General features: G+C 45.0%; 1 protein-coding gene and 1 non-coding gene across 2 annotated transcripts in view; both read left to right on the plus strand.

Moving 5' to 3' along the window:
• The first annotated feature begins 2072 nt into the window (after positions 1-2072).
• The window catches only part of ARMC9 (armadillo repeat containing 9), a 154642-nt gene continuing 142143 nt past the window's right edge, over positions 2073-14571 (plus strand). Inside the window, exons 1-4 of the mRNA XM_068968936.1 lie at positions 2073-2134; positions 3883-3970; positions 8273-8398; positions 13000-13170. Coding sequence (XP_068825037.1) covers positions 3920-3970; positions 8273-8398; positions 13000-13170 — 348 coding nt within the window. The 5' untranslated portion in view covers positions 2073-2134; positions 3883-3919. The remainder of the gene's footprint in view (positions 2135-3882; positions 3971-8272; positions 8399-12999; positions 13171-14571) is intronic.
• On the plus strand, positions 14214-14318 carry LOC138077251 (U6 spliceosomal RNA). Its single transcript, XR_011144714.1, has one exon. It is a non-coding gene; the product is annotated as a U6 spliceosomal RNA (small nuclear RNA).

Here is a 14571-nt window from a genome sequence, read left to right on the forward strand (position 1 = left end):
TATAGTTCTTCTGTGTATTCTTGTGTGAGTGCAAAGTTGCTTCAGTTGTGTCCGACTCTATGACCCTATGGACTGTAGCCTGCCAGGCTCCTTTGTCCATCGGATTCTCCAGGCTAGAATACTGGAGTGGATTGCTATGCTCTCTGCCACGGAATCTTCCAGACCCAGGGATCGAAACTGCATCTCTTACATCTCCTGCATTGGCAGGCAGGTTCTCTTCCACTAGTTGCCACCTTTTAATCTCTTCTGCTTCTGTTAGGTCCTTACCATTTCTGTCCTTTATTGTGCCCATCTTTGCATGAAATGTTCCTTTGGTATCTCCAATTTTCTTGGAGATCTCTATCCTTCCCATTCTGTTATTTTCCTCTATTTCCCTGTAAGAAAAGATAAGAAAGCCTTCTTAACAGAACAATGCAAGGAAATAGGATTGCCATATTTAGCAAATGAAAATACAAGACAATATAATGTCCTGTATGCACAATTAAATAAGGCAATATTGGGGATATACTAAAAACTCACCAGAAATTAAAGCTTAATTGGTTGTCCTGTATTTTGTCTGGCAACCCCAGAACAGAATAAGCTGATAATAAATATGAACTTTCATCATGAACAGAGAGATTTATTTTCAATTCATATTACCAGGAAGGGTGTCTCTCCCTGCTAAATACAACCTTTACTTTGAAAACAATCTCAGACCTCAAGAGAGCACTGGCAAGCCTGGGTCCTGGGGAGATGACCACAAAACATCGCAGGGCTTCTTCAAAGCCAAGCTCATTTACGTTCTCCACGCTTTTTTCCTAGTCTTTGGCCTGGGTGGTTTCCACCTTCTTGGGGATGTACACATGTGAGATCTGGCCTGCAGTGCCTGGAAGGGAGGGATTTTCTCCATCTCCAGCCACCTCCCCAGCATCCAGCCCAGAGAGAGACTCACAGGTCCTTCTTCAGTGCTGATGAACTTCAGTTCAAAAGCACCACGTACAAGGTGAGGGCAGATTTGCGATCCTGTTTCATTTTTACAAACCTACATTTCACGTGGGGGAAGAACAGTTTCTCTAAATTCCTGGAAACTGCTGCAGTGGGGTGGAATTCTAGTGCCTGGAGCTTTAAGGCAGATCTTGGGCTACATTTTTGGTTCCAAGGCAGCTCCAAAATCACTGCAGATGGTGATTGCAGCCATGAAATTAAAAGAAACTTGTTCCTTGGAAGAAAAGTTATGACCAACCTAGATAGCATATTAAAAAGCAGAGACATTACTTTGCCAACAAAGGTCCGTCTAGTCAAGGCTATGGTTTTTCCAGTAGTCATGTATGGATGTGATTGTTGGACTATAAAGAAAGCTGAGCGACGAAGAATTGATGCTTTTGAACTGTGGTGTTGGAGAAGACTCTTGAGAGTCCCTTGGACTGCAAGATCCCACCAATCTATCCTAAAGGAAATCAGTCCTGAATATTCATTGGAAGGACTGATGCTGAAGCTGAAATTCCAATACCTTGGCCACCTGATACAAAGAACTGACTTATTTGCAAAGATCCTGATGCTGGAAAGATTGAGGGCAGGAGGAGAAGGGGACCACAGAGGAAGAGATGGTTGGATGGCATCACCGACTCAATGGACATGAGTTTGAGTAAACTCCAGGAGTTCGCGATGGACAGGGAGGCCTGGCGTGCTGCAGTCCAAGAGTCGACACGACAGAGCAACTGAGCAGAACTGAACTGAAGGCGGCTCCTCTGGAATGGGAATAACGACGCCCATCTATTTCCATTCACACCACACTGCAATCTCTTGCCAGTTTATTTTCCAGCCTGATTGGGCTTATCCGCAGGGCCAGGCACAATATTTGTGGAAATGAGCCAGTGGGAAACTGGAAAGGAGGACGGGTAACTTGGCTCTGCAGCGCAACATCCACAGCCGTCACCGCTCCGCGATTCCCAACTTCACTTCGGACGCCTGTAAGCTTCGGAGCATAGCCTCCCAGGCTCCGCCTTTCCTCCCAGGATGCTCTGCACAGGTCGCGCCCCGTGATTGGCTGCTCTGCTTCACGTGGTGCCAGGCTGGCGGCGGTGGTTGCCGGGGCGACGGCTGGAGACGTGGAGGCCGGGCCAGGTAGGCGCGTGCGTCCGCTACGGAAGAACAGGTAAGTGCGTCCTCCCCGCCCCGACATTGCCGGGCGATCTCAGAGCCCGCCGTCCCCGGGCGGGGAGGAGTAATGATGGGCCCGAGGGCCGCGGCTCTCCTGAGCCCTCTTCCCAGAGGAAGACCCCGATGCGCCAACTCAGCAGCCGCAGCCGGATGCCCCGACTTTTCGCTTGCTGTCCTGGACTTTTTTTCTGGCGCGGGCCTGAGGCGGCTGCTCGGACATCCCGAGGACAGGCCAGCTGCTTGCCACAAGTAGTCCCCGATCTTTGCTCCAGTGAGCCGGACAAAGGGGGCCCCAGGTCGTCCAGTTGGGTAGTGGCGGCACGACAGGGTTGTCCTGGGGCTTTTAGATCCATCCCTTCCGTTATCCATCAGCCAACCTCTCTCCCCAGGCACCTAGGTTAAATCCAGATTTGTTCCAATCTAAGCAAAACCAGGATGCTTGCTATGCAAATTCCTCCTCCAGACAAATGCCTTAGTCTTACCTTTATTCAACTAGCTCGTAGGCCCTAAATCCTTATCTATAGAAATTCCGAAGCTGCCACTGCAACCCTCAAAAGTGACTGAAGAAATTTTCTCTAGTTTTTGCATAAAGTAAAGCTGTGGTTCTCAAACTTGGAACGTGCATAAAAGTCATCGGGAGAGATTGTTTAAAGTAGTTTCTGGACATTATGTTCAGTAAGATCAGAGTGATGCTAAGAATTTTCATTTGCACAAGCATCCCAGGGGATTCTAATTCAGATGGTCTAAACTTTGAGGTAATACTGTGTAGTGGTTAATATCAGTGTGGATTTAAATTTCCACTTTGTCACTTATTAGTTGAGTTCTAGGGAACACCTCAACCTCCCTGGGCCTCAGTTGCCTCATCTGTAAAAGGAGAATATAAATAATATTCATCATTCAGGTTTATTGTGAAAATTAAATATGAAGTATTTTGCACATTGCCTGGCATACGATAGGTCCTCAGTAAATGAGCCTATTATGATATAAAGGTGTACAGAAAATTCTGTACTTTTTAAGAATGTCAGGGTAATAGAACACCCAACGATGGCTTATGTTCACTGAGAGGTGATCATAACAGAATCTTATTCAGATGATGGTCATGAAAAACTCTGACAAAGTGATGTTTATTAAGCGCAGAGGTCAGCCAGGTGAAGAAAGAGAGGGGAAAAATGTTGCAGGCAGAGAGAATAGTTTGCGCAAAGGCCCTGAGATAGGAAGAAGCTTGATTCCCCCCTTCTAAGCAACCTCACATATTCACCCATTCTGGGGATTAGGACACAGGTAACTTTGGGGGCCATTATTCTGCCCACTACAGCTACCTTTTTTTAAAGTGATAATTTATTTATGTATTTTTTGGTTCTGCTGGGTCTTCATTGCTGCGCAGGCTTTTCTCTGGTCGAGGAAGCAGGAGCTTCTGTTTGTTGGGGTGCTCAGGCTTCTCATTATGGCGGCTTCTCTTGTTGCACAGGCTCTGGGCACGCGGGCCTCAGCAGTTGCAGCCCTCAGGCTTGGTATTTGCAGCCTCTGGAGTGCAGGGTGCATGGGCTTCAGCAGTTGTGGCTCGTGGGGTTAGTTGTTCCGTCGGGCGTGTGGAATCTTCCCAGATGAGATGGAACCTATGTCCCTTATATTGGCGAGTGGGTACTTACCCATTGTACCACCAGGGAAGTCCCCTACAGCTCTCTTTTGTTAATTCACAGATGATTGAAATGAAAGCCTTTGTTTTATGTTTTTGCCTTGCAGAGATTTTTGCTGTGAGAATTAACAGTATCCGTTCAATATGGTAGACGTTCTGGCTCATGAATCAGAATTACTTGGACTAGTGAAAGAGGTATGTTTCACAAAACACAGGTCACAGAGAAAGAGATCTTGAAAACTTGTGACGCTTATATTTTACAATGCAACAAATTCTATAATGCCTTGTAATGTTTATATCATTACATTACTGTTATCTATTTTCCATTTTATAATGTTCAGTGTGTTCATAATAAGCTGAAATCTTAAAGCTGCTTTTTAGACTTCCTTTAAAGAAAGTTATACAAGCAATACATGCTCGTGGTAAAAGATTCAAACAGTATAGAAGTGTAAACAGTGAATTCTCCTACTCTGCTCCTGTAGTGACCATTATTAATGGCTCAGTATATTACATTTCTAGACTTTTTTCTTTGAGTATTCAAAATATATTCACATGACTATATAGGTTTTTTTACAAAATGTGATGATACCATGCACATTGTTCTGTAGCTTACCTTTTTTAAAGATTTATTTATTTTTAATTGATTGATAATTGCTTTACAATATTGGTTTGATTTCTGTCATATATTATTATGAATTAACCATAGATGTCCCCTCCCTCTTGAACTTCTCTCCCTGTAGCTTACCTTTTATCTGTAACAGTCATACAGTATAAACATCTTCCTGTGTTCTGCCTCAGACTTCTGAATACTGTAGAGTATTTCACTGAGTGGCTGTGTCATCATCTAGTTAACTTGTTGCCTATTAATGGACCTTTATGTGCCCTACACTGAAAGTTTTTGAAGGATAGGCCTAAGCCTTATGCTTTTTGATATTCTCTACAGCTTTTAGACGGCTTCCCAGGTGATTCTGCAGTAAAGAATCCACTTGCCAATCAGGAGACCTAGGTCGGGAAGATCCCCTTGAAAAGGAAATAAGAACCCACTCCAGTATTCTTGCCTGCAAAATCCCATGGACAAAGGAGCCTGGCAGGCTACGGTCCACGGGGTCACAAAGAATCAGACACCACTTAGCGACTAAACAACAATAGCTACTTTAATCCAGGGTCTGGCATAGAGTTGATGCTAAAGAAATGGTTGCTGCTGTTTTGGTGTGTGACTGGAGTGTCCATCAGGCATGTAGTCACACGTGAGGGACATGGCCCTGGAGCAGGAATGAGGCATCCACCATAGGGATGCAGCTTTGAAATTTGGTGTGATCATGAATGAATTTTCAGAGGCGTCACAGCAGAGGGTGGTGGACAGGGCCCAGAGAAATAGCCAGAGTGAGAGGAGGTGGAAACAGAGAAGTGTGACTGACACAAACTGAGGAGACGGGCAGAGAAGTGGAGAGCAGCAGCAGTAGTCTGTGTCACTGCCATAAAGCTCTGTGTGTGTGTGTGTGTATGCTCAGTCCTGTCTGACTCTTTGCCACCCCATGGACTGTAGCCAGGCTCTTCTGTCCATGACGTTTAAAGACGAAGGGTGATCCTTAGTGCCCGACTTGAAGATCACAGATGGTGTTTCCCAGGTTTAATGACTTACCTTTCTTCTTAGGGACAGGCATTATTTCTAATCCCTGTTGCAGGTAACAAATTCCCAGTGACCTACTAGACCCAAAGCCATCAAGCCTTCTGCCAATCACTTTTGCTTTTTTCAGGCTGCTGCACATATTATTTTCTTTTCTTTTTTTTCATTTTATTTTCTATTAATAATTATACTGAATCTTACAACTCACATTTTCCTTCTAAAAGCACATTTATTTTATGTAAATGAACATTTTCTCCTCTGATCACAAGATGGTAGAGTAGAAGGATGTATGCTCATCTTCTCCTGAAACTAACCACTGAACAGCCATCAGCAGGAGAATGTTGGATCCCACCAAAAAAAGACACCCAATGTCCGAGGACAAAGGAAAAGCCCTAACAAGATGGTAGGAGGGCTGAAATCACATTTAGAATCAAACCCCATACCCTCCAGAGCCACTTGAAGGCTCAAACAAAACAAAACCTTTATACAGTGTGCAAAAACAAGACTAGGGGCTGACTGTGGCTCAGATCATGAACTCCTTATTGCAAAATTCAGACTTAAATTGAAGAAAGTAGGGAAAACCACTATCCCATTCAGGTATGACCTAAATCAAATTCCTTACGATTATACAGTGGAAACAACAAATAGATTCAAGGTATTAGATCTAATAGACAGAGTGCCTGAAGAACTATGGATGGAGGTTAGTGACACTGTACAGGAGGTGGTGATCAAAACCATCCCCAAGAAGAAGAAATGCAAAAAGGCAAAATGGTTGTCTGAGGAGGCTTTACAAATCACTGAGAAAAAAAGAGAAGTAAAACGGAAAGGAGAAAAGGAAAGATATACCTGTCTGAATGCAGAGTTTCAAAAAATAGCAAGGAGAGATAAGAAAACCTTCCCTAAGTGATCAATGCAAAGAAATAGAGGAAAACATTAGAATGAAAAAGACTAGCGATCTCATCAAGAAAATTAGAGATACCAAGGGAACATTTCATGCAAAGATGGGCTCAATAAAGGACAGAAATGGTATGGACCTAACAGAAGCAGAAGATAGTAAGAAGAGGTGGCAAGAATACACAGAAGAATACACTGTACAAAAAAGATCTTCATGACTCAGATAACCACGAGGGTGTGATCACTCACCTAGAGCCAGACATCCTGGAGTGTGAAGTCAGGTGAGCCTTAGGAAGCATCACTATGAACAAAGCTAGCGGAAGTGATGGAATTCCAGTTGAGCTATTCCATATTCTAAAAGATGATGCTGTGAAAATGCTACATTCAATATGCCAGCAAATTTGGAAAACTCAGAAGTGGCCACAGGACTGGAAAAGGTCAGTTTTCATTCCAATCCCAAAGAAAGGCAATGCTAAAGAATGTTCAAACTACCACACAGTTGCACTCATCTCACATGCTAGTAAAGTAATACTCAAAATCCTTCAAGCTAGTCTTCAACAGTACATGAACCGAGAACTTCCAGATGTTGAAGCTGGATTTAGGAAAGGCAGAGGAATCAGAGATCAAATTGCCAACAGCCATTGGATCATTGGATCAGCAAGAGAATTCCAGAACACTTAGTTCTGCTTCACTGACTCCGCTAAAGCCTTTGATTGTGTGGATCACAACAAACTGGAAAATTCTTTGAGATGGGAATACCAGACCACCTTACCTGCCTCTTGAGAAATCTGTACGCAGGTCAAGAAGCAACAATTAGAACCGGACATGGAACAATGGACTGGTTCCAAATTGGGAAAGGAGTACATCAAAGTTGTATATTGTCACCCTGCTTATTTAACTTCTATGCAAAGTACATCATGAGAAATGCCAGGCCGGATGAAGCACAAGCTGGAATCAAGATTGCCAGGAGAAATATCAATAACCTCAGATATGCAGATGACACCATTCATGGCAGAAAGCAAAGAGGAATTGAAGAGCCTCTTGATGAAAGAGAAAGAGGGGAGTGAAGAAGCTGGTTTAAAACTCAACATTCAAAAAACTAAGATCATGGCATCTGGTCCCATCACTTCATGGCAAATAGATGGGGAAACAATGGAAACAGTGAGAGACTTCATTTTGTTGGGCTCCAAAATCACTGCAGATGGTACCTGCAGCCATGAAAGTAAAAGACTCTTGCTCCTTGTAAGAAAAACTATGTCAAACCTAGACAGCATATTAAAAATCAGAGACATTAATTTACCAACAAAGGTCTGTCTAGTCAAAGCTATGGTTTTTCCAGTGGTCATGTATGGATGTGAGAGTTGGACCATAAAGAAACCTGAGCACCAAAGAATTGATGCTTCTGAACTGTGTTGTTGGAGAAGACTTTTGAGAGTCCCTTAGACTGCAAGATCAAACCAGTCAGTCTAAGGAAATCAGTCCTGAATATTCATTGGAGGGACTGATGCTGAAGCTGAAGCTCCAATACTTTGGCCACCTGATCTGAAGAACTGACTCATTGGTAACGACCCTGATGCTGGGAAAATTGAAGGCAGGAGGAGAAGGGAACGACAGAAGATGAGATGGTTGGATGGCATCACCGACTCAATGGACATGAGTTTGAGCCAACTCTGGGAGTTGGACATGGACAGGGAGGCGTGGCATGCTGCACTCTGTGGGGTCTCAAAGAGTCAGACCCGACTGAGTGACTGAACTGAACTGAAATGAACATTTTCTATGATACTGTCTTTCTAGGCCTTTAGTATGTATGTCAATAAGTAAATTCCTGATCCCACATTACTTCTCCAAATATGACAGTTAATTAATCCCATTATGTATTTGTGATAATATTGAGCTGATACAATTACATCAAAGACAGTCACTTTGTTGATGTTAGAATAGAGAAATATATGCTCATTTATGCTTTTTTTTTACAGTATTTAGATTTTGCTGAATTTGAAGACACCTTGAAAACATTTTTGAAAGAATGCAAAATAAAAGGAAAACCATTATCTAAATCTACATGTGGCTCTTTAAGGGACCCCAAATCACTGAAATTCCAGGTAACATTTTACTTTTTTGATTTTCGTATGTAATCAAAATGCTCCCAACTTCTAAAATACGTCACCATTAGAGAAGGTTGTAATCATTTCTGGGGACCTTGGCAAAGCAACTTGTTAGACTGTGCCGACGTTTATGGATAAACAGGTGATATCATCTTCAGATCTCTGGAGAGATTTCACATCCTTTCTTGACTGACCTAGAAAATGAATGGCAACACAAGGCAACATGGTTTATGCAATGCTTAGAAACAGAGACAAGTGTGATCCCCACCCTGAGGAAATTTAGGTTCTGAATTCCAAGTACTGGGGACACTATGGTGAACAAAATAAAACAGAATATCGGCCCTCAGGGTGCTTGCCATCTAGTTTGGGGAGGTTGGAGGGAGCAAGAGCCATATACAGGGTAGCACCCTGTCAAAGGAAATCCTGGGTGGCTGCGAGCCCCTGGCGGTGGGCTGCAGAGGGCAGATATCAACTCTTAGGATCAGGAAGGACCTTGAAAGTCCTCATTTCAAGGACTTCCCTGGTGGTCCAGTGGTTAAGACTCTGTGCTCCCAATACAAGGGGCACGGGTTCAATCCTTCGTCAGGGAACTAAGATTCCACGTGTGTGGCCAAAAGCAAAAAGTCCTCATTTCAGTCATTTGATTCTGCATCCCATTCAAAGGTAAGGAACTGGTTCACCTCGAGTACGACCTGTGACAAGAGAACATACCATTTCCTGAGGCAGCTTGTTTCAGCTTTGCCTGATAATATTTTTATTTTTTGGAATTAACAAATTTTATTCTCTTATAACTCTCTTGTTCATTTTCCTAAACACTACAAGGAGTGAGGCTAAGTCAGTATTAAACAAATCAGAATTTCTAATGGTAACCCATAAAACATGATTTGATTATTTTAATAAATTTGTTTCAGTATACATACTTCCAAGAAAAATCAGAGACTGGGTTTGAGAGTCCCACTGAGTTGCTGGAGGTCAGGCCACAGCCTGACTCCTCCATGACCTGGCATGGGGTACCAAGGAGCAGGGACACCGTTGGAGTGGCCCAGGGAGTTGGAGTGGGGCTGTGCCCCTGCCCAGCACCCCTCCAGGCCTTGGGCATCTGGGTGCCGAGCCTGCACCACTTCAGACACGGGCTCCTCTGTCAATCCTGCCCGGGCAGCCTGAGGCTTCCTCCCAACCCCAGAGCAAACTTCAGAACAGGAGAAGAGACTCTGGTCATCATTAGACATGCAAACAGAGGCTACTTGAAAGGTCTTGAAACTTTCTGATTGTGAGAAGCCTGTCTTTTCTGCCCATTCAATAAACAGCTGTGTCCCGCCTTTATAGATTTTTCCAAATGAAAATACCTGGAGCGGTGGCTTAGTGACACTTGCCAAATGTCAGTGGCCCTCAATAGACAAAATTTCCTTAATTACAGTTCTGTAAGAACCTGTATGTATGGATGATTATTGCTAAGTCACTTCAGTCATGTCCAACTCTGTGCGACCCCATAGATGGCAGCCCACCAGGCTCCCCCGTCCCTGGGATTCTCCAGGCAAGAACCCTGGAGTGGGTTGCCGTTTCCTTCTCCAATGCATGAAAGTGAAAAGTGAAAGTGAAGTCGCTCAGTCGTGTCCGACCCTCAGCGACCCCATGGACTGCAGCCTTCCAGGCTCCTCCGTCCGTGGGGATTTTCCAGGCAAGAGTACTGGAGTAGGGTGCCATTGGTGGTGTGTAAATTTTCTGATTTTAGTAATCCTGGCTGAGATCACACTTTACGTTCGAGAAGTTAATATTTTGTGACCCCTATGAGTTATCACACTGGATTGTTCTATTTGTTGTTGTCACTAAGCTGTGTCTGACTCCATGGACTGCAGCACACCAGGCTCCTCTGTCCTCCACTATCTCCTGGAGTGTGCTCAAATTCATGTCCATTGAGTTGGATTGCTTTATGTGTAGATATTATTTTAAATTCAGGGGTCATTTTTTAAAATTTTTATTTATTCTTTAATTTTTCTTGGAGGATAATTACTTTACAATATTGTGATGGTTTTTGCCATACATCATTGTGAGTTGGCAATAGGCATACGTGTGTCCCCTCCATCCTAAAACCCCTCCCACCTGTCTCTGCACCCCATCCCTCCAGGTTGTCACCGAACACCAGCTTTGGGTGCCCTGTGCAGAGACCATTTCCAGGTTCGGAATATGGTTCATAAATTGGGAGTGTCGTGGCACAGCAAAGGTTTGTGGTCCCAGGTCTACAAATGCAGAGTCTAGAATAAACTGTAGATGGGCCATGTGATGCGTAGGCATACTTTGCCAAACCGTGTTAAGAAAACACTTGACCCAGGCTTTAAGACACCCTCAAGAGTCTGTACATAGTCCCTGGACCTCACGGGAGAGTCCTCCCCTGGGTGGTCCTCAGACTTTGCTCAGAGCTCAGCAGACTTGAGCCTGGGGCGGGGCCAGGCCCCAGCAGCACGTCCCTCTCACCTTTGTATTAGGAAATGACAAGAACATGGGATCCTCTGGCCAGGTCCCCCCAGAGAGGCCGTTTTGAAGAGGTAGAATTTCACTGTGGGGCTTATTTTGAAAACTTCTGAGTTTCTTTCCAGTGTAAGCCAGTCCCTTCCCGAGTGAGGTAATATTCAGAGACCATTGTTCTCGGTCACATGACACAGAGAACATTTTTGCAGGGTTCATGTTGGAAGACTCCTTATCAGAGAATGTTTCTGACTTAAGGAAAACCAAACACAGCAACCCTGTTCTCTGTAGGTTTCTATCTTATGTTAAAAAGCTCGATTGTAAACAAATAGAATATGTTATCTTAAAAAAAATTTACAGAAAAAAATGTAAAACTATTAAAAGCATAAAAGACCAGTGACCCAGTAATCGTGGTAAGTAATGGTGGTGGAGGATGGGGGAACTGGAGATTCTACAGAAAATCTGAAAAAATAATCAGAAAACTCTGAAAAAAGTTTCTGCAGTTGAGCCCCAAATGGAGGTCTGTGTATTGTGGGCATTTGATACAAAAAGGAAAACACTGCAGGAAGCTCTCTTGATCCTGAAGGCAAGCATGCGTGCTCAATAGTGTCCCACTCTTTGCGACCCCATGGACTGAAGCCCGCCAGGCTCCTCTGTCCATGGGATTTCCCAGGCAAGAATGCTGGAGTGAGTTGCCATTTCCTCCTCCAGGGGATCTTCCCGACCCAGGGATCAAACTGGCATGTCTTGCATCTCCTGCATCGGCAAGCAGATTCTTTTACCGCTGAATCACCTTGCCTAAATCTGTAAAGTCACACAGCAGGTGTTGGTGATGGGTCAGTTATCGCTCCTCCTGTGAGACAGGTGATGTGCTGACTGCCACCTCCTTTCTCCAGAGTTCTATGTCTCAACCACCACGTGGTGAGTCGGGCCATGGGTTCTGCCCTACGCCGTCACACTGGTGCAACCCCGAGGTTGGCCTGGAGCCGGGCCTGTGTTCCTCCTTCCGTCTCCAGCCCAGGTGTCCTATTCCTGGACCTGGAGGCCCAGGCAGTCACTCTGTGGGGGAGCTCGGCTCTGTGGTCACTTTCTGCCCTGCCCTCTCCACCAGACACTTTCTGACAACAGCGGGCCCATGACAACAGGCAGTCCTACCTCCCAGGCCTGGGATTGACCGCTCCGCGTGGCTGAACTCTTGGCTGCATGCCACATCTTGGCAGCTGTGGTGTCAGTGACTCCCTGTAGATATGAGGTCGCTCCGCTGAGGTCTGGCTGGGCTCTGGGTCCGAGCCATTCTCATCAGTCTTAGGCGGTGGGTCACCAAGTCCAGAGGGCGACCTGAGTGTATTCTTGTGCTGGTGGAAGATTCCTTCCATTTCAGAGACCTTCACCATTGCACCTGTTCTTCAGTGAAAGCCGCTGAGTCGTGTCCGACTCTTTGTGACTCCATGGACTATACAGCCCATGGAATTCTCCAGGCCAGAATACTGGAGTGGGTAGCCTTTCCCTTCTCTAGGGGGTCTGCCCAAACCAGGAATCAAACCCAGGTCTCCCATATTGCAGGCGGATTCTTTACCAGGTGAGCCACCAGGGAAGCCCAAGTATACTGGAGTGAGTAGCCTAGCCCTTCTCCAGGAGATCTTCCCGACCTAGGAATCGAACCAGGGTCTCCTGCATTGCACGTGGATTCTTTACCAACTGAGCTACCCGGGAAGCCCTCTGTTCTTCAGTATGCTCAGATTTGATGTTGCTGCAGAGCAGTGGAAAACCAGGTGCGGTCTGCAGGAATGTCAGCCAAGGCAGTCTGAAGCCCTCTGGATCTCTCTTTTCCTATCCCTCACCTCTGAAAAGGAGACTTGGTTTTGCTCACACTGAAATGATGGAGTATACGGGTGTCTAGGACGAGATGGTTGGATGGCATCACCGACCCAATGGTCCTGAATTTGAGCAAGCTCTGGGAGATAGTGAAGGCCGGTGAAGCCTGGCATGCTGCAGTTCACAGGGTCACTGAGAGCCAGAAACGAATGAGCGACTGAACAACAGCAAGGCATCGGGAGGGTGTGAGATTCAGGGGTGTTGGGAGACGTGGCATCCCTTGTAACCAACCGGGCTTCACTCTGATGTCTTCTCCACAGAGGGATCTCCTTGCCGCGTTTGACAGTGGAGACCAGAAGGTGTTCTTCAGGCTGTGGGAGGAGCACATCCCCAGGCCCATCCGGGATGGCGACTCTCTGGCCCAGAAGCTGGAGTTCTACCTGCACATCCACTTTGCCATCTACCTTCTGAAGCACTCTGCAGGCAGACCTGTAGGTTCACCTTGTGCTGGGGGGTTGGCCCGCAGGGTGTGCTAAAGGAGGATGTTAGCCGTTACCTTTTGCAAATGAGGATTAAGTTAGTTTTTCAGCCCTTTTATCATACTGCTTCTCAGGAGTAGGCCTCGTATGTCCTGATGAATGCTTTTTCTGTCTCATTCCCAGCAGCTTCTTTTCTAATTTGTATGGAAAGTTAATCATATCTGTAATGAAAGCTATGTCCTCGTTTGCTTGACTATCTCAAGATGGGTATGTCTAAGAGAATGCATCTTTAAACCACATTTTCAACCAGAAGATGAATTTAAGCTTAAACAGCGGGAAAATGGTGTGCCCATTTGTGAAAGTTTGAGTGACGGGTTGAATCAAGCTTCTGCTGTCTTTTCCCGGAGGTGTGAAAGAGGGGAGCAAATAAGGCCGCTCCGTGGGTAAACCTTGGGGTGTGGAGGGAATGACAGAGGGGGGGCCAGCCAGGCTGACATCGGACCATCTGCCTTTGTTTTGTGACTTCTCCATGTCCTGGCTACTGCCCTGAGGACCTGTGTTAACTTATAAACATGTCAGTGGCCACAGGAGGGGTCAGAGTGGAGGGAGCAGCTATATAGCAGATTGTAGTAGCTGTTCTTGGAAGGCTGTTCCTAAAGATGGTTCTCAGGTGGGTGCCATCATGGGAGAGTTTCATTTCCCTTGTATCTGTTTTTACTAATTTTTTCTGTTTTGTTATAAGATTTTTTAAAAATCAATAAGATTTTTAAGTCCAGTGGGCTTCATGGTATAGGTGAAGGGAGATAGATTGATGAGAAGAACTGGCCTGTGTTTGAGGCTGTGAGGGACCTAACAGGTGAGGCCAGGGAAGACCTTCTCCTTGAGGCCTAGGGGGAGGTGGAAACCTGGCGGGGGGGTACCCAACTTGCCTGGGGTTACACCCGAAAGTGGTGAAGCTGGCAAACTCACTTCCTGGTTGGCTTAATAAAAGAAGGTAATAATGATATGGAAACTGCTGTTTCAAAAAACTGTTCACCGTTAAGTGCTTGCTTTGGCAGCACATATACTGTTAAAAAAAAAAAATTGGAATGACACAGTGAAGATTAGCATGGCCCCTGTGCAAGGATGTCATGCAAATTCGTGAGGAAATCCATATTAAAAAAAAAAAACTATTCACCCTTAAAAACCTCTCCTAAGGAAATCATAGGAATGCAGACAAATATTTTTTTCTGCCTCTGTATTATGAAAATGATGTGCATATCTAATAATGGGGGATTGGTTAAATAAATTACGATAGACCCACAAGATGAGGTTTTGTCATGCCATTAAGAAAGATGTTGATGAATTTAAGGATATCAGAAAATGGTAATGATAAAGTGAAAAGGCAGCGCTTGGACTATATATATTATACAT

The sequence above is a fragment of the Capricornis sumatraensis genome, chromosome 3 (genome assembly GCF_032405125.1).
Source record: "Capricornis sumatraensis isolate serow.1 chromosome 3, serow.2, whole genome shotgun sequence".
Classification (NCBI taxonomy): domain Eukaryota; kingdom Metazoa; phylum Chordata; class Mammalia; order Artiodactyla; family Bovidae; genus Capricornis; species Capricornis sumatraensis.